The sequence below is a fragment of the Pan paniscus genome, chromosome 15 (genome assembly GCF_029289425.2).
Source record: "Pan paniscus chromosome 15, NHGRI_mPanPan1-v2.0_pri, whole genome shotgun sequence".
Classification (NCBI taxonomy): Eukaryota; Metazoa; Chordata; class Mammalia; order Primates; family Hominidae; genus Pan; species Pan paniscus.
In genome coordinates, this window is record NC_073264.2 from 22,388,640 (window position 1) to 22,397,101 (window position 8,462).

Genomic DNA, 8,462 nt, shown 5'->3' on the forward strand with positions numbered 1-8,462 from the left:
TGAGCCAAATAGGAGATTCAAAGAGATGGAGTAAGGGATGATGCTCCATGAAGGAAAATATCTGGTTTCAAAGGAAGAAGAGCATGTCTTGACAGGGTAAGAGGCCAAGAATCCCTTTGAAGAAAAGGTACCATTTACTAAAAAATATCAGTCATAGTGACAATAGTTGAGAAATAAATGAACGCTCACAAATTGAGAAATGTAGGCAAGTAGGCTATTGACTTCGGCAAGCCCGACTCTCTATCTCAGGGTTTCCCAGACATCAGGCATCCCTGGACCATGCCCCCATTCCATTTGTACTATTGACTAATATTATCTGTTTTATTCACTCTTGCATTTATACAACATGGTCCTAAGCAATAATATGCATAACATTATGGACTAATGTGTTAATTATTCACTCCCATTAAAAGAAATGCATAACAGTGAACAATTTTTACTATTTACATGTACTTTCTAACATCAGTCACTTCACTTTCCACCTGTTGTACATATTTCATAATTTTGTGTTCAGTTTCATCTATGGCTGTAAATTAAACAATTCTACCTTGGAAAATATTTTCACAGAAGAATAAAGGATCCAAGGACAGTAGAAAAAATGAAGCTCAAGGTCAATGATTTGGCCAAATTCATCAAATTCTGTATAAAAGAGACTAAATCGTGCAAGTACTGCATTTTTCTCATGAAAAGGTGCTCTAACTATTTGCTAAGGCAGTTCCTCAAATTTACCACCAAATTGATGGAAAACCTAGTTTTCATGATGATCTAGTTCCCTTTGTTCTGACTTCACAACTACATGCAAGATGTTAAAAGGTGATTTCTTCTATCTCAGATTGGGAAGGGTCCCTGAGAAACAGCGGCCCTGTCAAAATGACTTGCTGTCCACCTAAGCAGCACTTGGTCAAAAGGAGACAAAAACCTGAGCTCTAGTTCTAATGCCTTCACTATGGGAAATAAGGAAAGGAAACAAGCATACCGTCTCATCGTAAATACCACAGAGAAGATAGCGCAGTAATGGAAACTACGCTAACACCTTGATGTATAAGACTGATCGTCCTCATCAAGACTTTTTTTTCCTTTTGCAATGTTTTATGCTACATATTTCATTATTTCATACGTACACACACACACAAATTACCACATTAAACTTGCCCTACAAACCAATGTATGTGTTGTTGTATTTTACAGGTTATGAAACAGAGGCATAGCAAGGATGAATAACCGTCCAACTCTTTTTTTTTTTTTTTCTTTTTAAAGAGACAGGATCTTGCTCTGTCTCCCAGACTGGAGGGCAGTGGCGCAGTATCGGCTAACTGCAGCCTCTGACTCCCGGGTTCAAGTGATCCTCCTACCTCAGCCTCCTGAGTAGTTGGGATTACAGGTGCACTCCACCATGCCTGGTTGATTTGTGTGTGTGTGTGTGTGTGTGTGTGTGTGTGTGTGTGTTTTGTTTGTTTGTTTGTTTTGAGATGGAGTCTCACTCTGTCACCCAGGCTGGAGTGCAGGTGATCTCGGCTCACTGCAACCTCCGCCGCCTGAGTTCAAGCGATTCTCCTGCCTCAGCCACCCAAGTAGCTGGGACTATAGGCCCGTGCCACCACGCCTGGCTAATTTTGTGTATTTTTAGTAGAGACAGGGTTTCAACATGTTAGCCAGGATGGTCTCGATCTCCTGACCTCATGATCCGCCCACCTCAGCCTCCCAAAGTGCTGAGATTACAGGCATGAGCCACCGCGCCCGACCTAATTTTTGTGGTTTTGGTAGAGGCAGGATTTCTCCATGTTGGCCAGGCAGGTCTCAAACTCCTCGCCTGAAGTGACCCCTCTACCTTGGCCTCCGAAAGTGCTGGGATTACAGGCATGAGTCACAGCACCTGGCCCTGTACAACTCTCATAGTAAGAGCCTCAAATAGAAAATGTCAGAGCTGGTATCTGGACAAGAGTATACAAAATCTATACCCGACATCGCTGTAACACAAAACTTATATGACAACTTCATTTAAAGAGACACTAACCTATATAATAATTCATTTTGTGTGAGCTCTGAAATCTTAGCAAATGCATCTGTGTGCTCAAAATGCAATGGGGATGAACAGAGGATGTTTAATGGGTACAAATATAAGAAATGATATAAGAAATAAGGCCTAGTGTTTGATAGATCAGGAGGATGACTATAGTTAATGATAATCTACTGTATGCTTCAAAATAGCTAGAAGAGAATAATTTGAATGTTTCTAACATAAAGAAGAGGCAAATATTTAAGGTATTTGATATCCCAATTTCCCCGATGTGATCTTTACACATTATGTGAATATATTAAATTATCACATGTACCCTGAAAGTATGTACCTCTATTATGTATCAATAAAAAGAAATAAGGCCAGGCGCCGTGGCTCACGCCTGTAATCCTAGCACTTTGGGAGGCTGAGGTGTGCGAATCACCTGAGGTCAGGAGTTCAAGACCAGCTTGGCCAACACGGTGAAACCCTATCTCTACAAACATAGAAAAATTAGCTGGAGGTGGTGGTGCACGCCTGTAATCCCAGCTACTTGGGAGGCTGAGAAAGGAGAATCATTTGAACCCGGTAGGCAGAGGTTGCAGTGGGCTGAGATCTTGCCACTGCACTACAGCGTGGGTGACAGAGTGAGACTCCATCTGAAAGAGAAAGAAAGAAAGAAGGAAGGAAAGAAAGAAAGGAAGAAAGAAAGAAAGAAAGAAAAAAAGAAAGAAAGAAAGAAAGAGATTTTAAAAATATGCAATGGGACACGAATGCAATTTTCCAGTTTCTTAGGAAACACACTTTATTTCATCCCTCCTAAGACACACCTCTCCATAATTCCATCTGAGCTCTATTCCCATTTCTTCCCTTTCCAGAGAAGTAAAGGACTTGTTATAGTTGAGGAAAAAGGAGAAGGCTTACTTCTTTCCTCTTTCATGCCAGAAACTTAATCGAAGGGGTCAGATCTACTTATTCAATGGCTTTCAGAGGAGACATGCAGGAGGCCCCACACAAGAGGGAAGGCCTAGGGCCACCTTTCTGAGGTTTAAGAGACCAGGAAGAGCTCAGTACACCAAATATCTTTAGAACTTAGGTAAGTAAAATATTACTCAATTTGGTGCAATTTAACCTGCACCATATTATTATGACAATCTTGTATTACTTTTAATGGCAAAAATTGCAATTACTTTGGCACCAACCTAATAAATAGTGTGCATTGTCTTTCCCATAGATAGCCACTGCTGCATTAGGGAAATCTGTGTGCAGGAAGGTATCGATGGTTTGGTACCTCCCTGTCAGCAGGTTAAGAGCAAATATTGCAAGGGTACTCTGGGGCTGAAGAAATTGCAAGTGTTAAACATTATATTTTTGCACATAAATGCTATGCAAAAAGTCATTGATCAATGCAGTGTACTCAATAGTGGTTTTTACCATAAATGGAGAAGTCTTTGTCCGGGACAATATTTTACAATGTTCATCGGTTTCCAAAAAATGACTTAATACTGGGGCATAATTCTGACTATTCCTCTGAGTGGAAGTGTGCATTGGGTCTGAAAATGTGTCATTAAATTAGGCTGCAAGACAAGTTATGCTAATAAAGAACCCGGGAGAAGTGGCTTGTGTCTGTTCAAGACAAAATCATGCTGAAGTCACAGATAATTTTGTTTACCGTTGGCTTATACTTTATTATTCCTGCTTCATATAAAACAGTCTTCTCCCAAAGCTCGTAAATATCAAAGTAGATCTTTTCTAAAGTTCTACAGGCAAATGAAAGCAGTTGGAAATGTACACAGGAAATCTACACAAGGGAGAATCAGAAAAATCTTATGAGCATGTTCTGAATACAATTTTAGTGATCAGGAGTGGTGGCTCATGCCTATAATCCCAGCACTTTGGGAAGTCCAGGGGGGCGGATCACTTGAGGTCAGGAGTTTGAGACCAGCCTGGCCAACATGGTGAAACCCTGTCTCTACCAAAAATACAAAATTTAGCCGGGCATTGTGAAGGGTGCCTGTAATCCCAGCTACTCGAGATGCTGAGGCAGGAGAATCACTTGAACTCAGGAGGCAGAGGTTGCAATGACCCAAGATCGCGCCACTGCACTCCAGCCTGGGCGACAACAGCAAGACTCCATCTCAAAAAAAAAAAAAAAAAAAAAAAAAAACCACAATTTTAAAGGATGAATATGGTTGCAAATTGGGCAGGTTATGGTCTGAGTTATTTCTTAAGACACTGCAACAAGTCTGATGCGTCATAAGCACAGATGTCTCCAGAAGCCAGGCAGGTGTCATTACTGAACAGACAGGATGAAAGTCAGGAGGCAGAGATGGAGTCAGAGAACAGCCCCGAGCTAGAGCCCCTTCCACAGAGGCAGCTTTACTCAGCTCTAATTGATACAACACAGCAACGGGGACACGGTGCACCAACCAACATCATGTGATTTTTAAAGATAAGACAGTAATGAAAACTTTTAGTGAACTATTCCAATGTCAAACTTTACCTTCCCAACCAAACATTATAAATAGCACTGTATATGCTGAAAAGAGGCACTGTTTAGCCAAGTACACGCCCTGGGGCTGCAGTCTATGTCTTTTACCTCATACTGTCGACACATGAGTGCAAGTCTTTCTACCCAGTGTGCCTGTCAGCATCACAGAGGGGATATTCTACGTATCATTCACCTTTACATTCTCATCACCTGCAAAAATGATCTCCACACAATATACATGAAAAAAGAATTTGCTTCATGATAAAGCTGCTAATGAATGTCGGCCAGAACAGGACTTCAAGGCAGAGCAATATTAGCTGCGCATTGAGTCCTCACCGGGTCACCATTGTGTCCACATTTACCTAAGGACTCCAGTGATAAAATTATTGCATTTCTAAATGACAGGAAAATTGGATGGTAGTAAAAATTATGTAGATTAACTGTTGGAAGGTATATTATATCATTTAAGGGTCTAATATCAATTTTCTAATCTGAAAGCTAGACCAGATTTAACATCTTAGTACTCAGGTCGTACCACTGCAATTCACTTCCCACCTCGGTACAATTTCCCCACATCATCCCCTGTGCCCAGAATGCTCATCTCTTCCCTAAAGTCCCTGAAAACTCCCTGCTTATCTTTTAGGGCCCTGCTGAAATGAAACTTTTTTTTTTTAAGTCTTCCTTGTCCCTCAAGCCAAGTGATTTCCTTCACCCTCGGCGTCCCCATGAAACCATGTTCACACAAGTGTAATACAATTATGTGTCTACAATTACTTTCCTGTATGTCTCTGAGGGCCAAGAATAAATGTATGCTTTGTGTATCAAACTGTACACTTGACCTCTATACTTTCAGGAATACAGTGCTGTGTCCTTAAACGTTCATTTGTAAATACAGAACCATTTTCTTGTTAATATCACAAAATGAAACCTACCAGGAAGATGAATGACAACCCCACAACACACTGTTTTGTAGAAAATACCATAGGCTGAAAAGATCACAGGAATACCGAGTGCTAGGTTGGAATCTTTCATGACACCAAATGTTCATTCATTCTCTGCCGATTTTACAACTGACCTCAGTGTGTTTTTAGGTTGTGTAACTTTACACAAAGTGGAAGCAATAATCAGGGCAAGACTTAAGAGAAAGTGGATCCAATGCAAGAGGAGTAAAGGAAAAAAATCCCTCAAGTATGTGGAGCAGATTGTTTTAATTGTCTACAGAATCTTGTGCCCCAAGAAATTAATAGCTCAAGTTTCCAGCAAGAGTGGTGGATGAGATGGAGAGCATTTGTGTGAGAGAGAACCAAGGATATTACTAAAAATGAAAGGGAAGCTGGGTTTCTCCTGGGCAAACAGCCCTCAGTGGCTCTATTTGTTCTAACTACTATGCCTGCCTTCATGTACTTTGGTCATTTAGTGGCCTGCCAGAGGACAGTTATAAAATCTGTGGTCATTCTGCCGGCAGCATATAGTTTTCATCCAGAGTTTGGATCTAACCAGCAAAACTCTGTCTTACACAGGATGACTTGGAATTAGAGTCCTTATAGCAGAAAGAGCAGCAGGGCTGTCCTTGGGTATCCGTTGCTCAGCCAAGTCATCAAATAAAAAGGATGATTGCACAAGTGGACTATGTACCAATCTGTGGGTTTCTGCATGGCCAAGAGCCACACCCTCCCTCCGGGCTCTGCTGGCCCAACCCACCAAGGGATGCTTTATTTAAACAGTTCCAAGTAGGGGAGACCAGCTGCCCCTGAACCCCAGAACAACCAGCTGGATCAGTTCTCACAGGAGCTACAGCGCGGAGACTGGGTAAGTCAACGATCCCCAGAGCTGGGACAGAAGGGGCAGCAATGGGGCAGCAACTGAGGGAGAAGAGAGCTGACGTTAGTGCTTAGGAGATGTTGCACACTTTGGGGACAGGAAGTAAAGGAAATGGGACCCCAGAGTGGCCGCAGAGGGGCCTGTGGGGTAAGACACTACAGTTTGTGTCATAACCAAGACCCGATCAGGGAGTAGTTACTTCTCTTCTTTTCTTACAGGAAACATGGTTCCAAAACTGTTCACTTCCCAAATTTGTCTGCTTCTTCTGTTGGGGCTTCTGGGTGTGGAGGGCTCACTCCATGTCAAACCTCCACAGTTTACCTGGGCTCAATGGTTTGAAACCCAGCACATCAATATGACATCCCAGCAATGCACCAATGCAATGCAGGTCATTAACAATTATCAACGGCGATGCAAAAACCAAAATACTTTCCTTCTTACAACTTTTGCTAACGTAGTTAATGTTTGTGGTAACCCAAATATGACCTGTCCTAGTAACAAAACTCGCAAAAATTGTCATCAAAGTGGAAGCCAGGTGCCTTTAATCCACTGTAACCTCACAACTCCAAGTCCACAGAATATTTCAAACTGCAGGTATGCGCAGACACCAGCAAACATGTTCTATATAGTTGCATGTGACAACAGAGATCAACGACGGGACCCTCCACAGTATCCGGTGGTTCCAGTTCACCTGGATAGAATCATCTAAGCTCCTGTATCAGCACTCCTCATCATCACTCATCTGCCAAGCTCCTCAATCATAGCCAAGATCCCATCTCTCCATATACTTTGGGTATCAGCATCTGTCCTCATCAGTCTCCATACCCCTTCAGCTTTCCTGAGCTGAAGTGCCTTGTGAACCCTGCAATAAACTGCTTTGCAAATTCATCTGAAAGTGTCTGTGTGTCTTCATTAGCCGCTCTGCTGTCATTTAGTGACAATCTACTCTAGAGATTTTTCTTCCTCTAACCTGAGACTTCCGGGAAACAGAGAGATTTGAAGATAAGAGACGCTTTCTGTCATGAAACAGCACAGTCTTATCCCTCTCCCTGCTTTAGGCTGAGAAGCTGAGGTCTCAACCGATATCTAGCAACTGTCGAAGACTCTTGCTTTGATCAAGCTTTAGTCATCTCCTCTAAACCCTCTTCACAACTAGGTTATCCTGTTGGGCTTCCTAGTCCTTCCTTGTAGAGTCATTTATATTTATTTTTTATTTTATTTTATTTTATTTTATTTATTTTATTTTTTGAGACAGAGTCCCGCTCTGTCGCCCAGACTGGAGTGTGTGGCGAGATCTCAGCTCACTGCAAACTCCACCTCCCAGGTTCAAGCTATTCTTCTTCCTCCGCCTCCCGAGTAGCTGGGATTACAGTTATGCACCATCACACCCAGCCAATTTCTGTAATTTTTAGAGAGGGGGTTTCAAGATGTTGGCCAGGCTGGTCTCCAACTCCTGACCTCAGGCAATCCGCCCTCCTCAGCCTCCCAAAGTGCTGGGATTAGAGGCATGAGCCACCAGTGCCAGACCCAAAGTCAGGTTTAACAGAAGTCCTCCTAACTTGGTTTATCATGAGTCTCTCACCCTCAATATTTGACCAAATTCCTTAATTCCCCCATCATTCTCCATGTGATAACTGATTCCTGACCTACCTTCAAAAAACAAAAATCCAATTACATCAACTTAGCATTGGTCTCCCTAGCCTTGATATCTCCTCTAGGTAATTTTCCATCCACTGACCCCTCCCCCACACCAACCTATAATGAGTATAGATCTCCACTTGTTTTAGTTGTATTTCACAATTGAGCCCAATTTGATACTGAGGTCCTATTTGATGCTGTATGGTTGAAGTCTGGTTTTTATTGACATGATTTCTATCCCAAGAGATATAGGGGCTGCAGTGAAAAAGCTGAAAATGCACATGTTTCATTATGATTTATGAATGATAAATTTTGATAGGATTGAATGTTACAATAGAAAACACAAAAACAGAAAGTAGAAAAAGTGAAGAATGCTATAAACATGGTGAAACCAAGATAAAAATAAGTTTAGCCTCAGAGATATTCCTTTTAAATGAGCACATCAAATCTCCAGCTATTAGCAATTGTACTAGAGGTGCAACCAGGGTTTGAGTCAAATGTGCAATTAGATAAATT

General features: G+C 41.8%; 1 protein-coding gene across 1 annotated transcript; it reads left to right on the top strand.

The window, feature by feature from the left end:
- The first annotated feature begins 6,359 nt into the window (after window positions 1-6,359).
- Window positions 6,360-8,073, top strand: LOC100981889 (non-secretory ribonuclease). The gene has a single exon (XM_003804722.4). It carries the CDS (start codon window positions 6,532-6,534, stop codon window positions 7,015-7,017), a length of 486 nt encoding a protein of 161 aa, XP_003804770.1. The 5' UTR covers window positions 6,360-6,531; the 3' UTR covers window positions 7,018-8,073.
- The last annotated feature ends 389 nt before the right edge of the window (window positions 8,074-8,462 follow it).

Excerpts from the sequence above, each read along its gene's own strand:
- LOC100981889 (XM_003804722.4), top strand. The coding sequence starts at position 6,532 with ATGGTTCCAAAACTGTTCACTTCCCAAATTTGTCTGCTTCTTCTGTTG.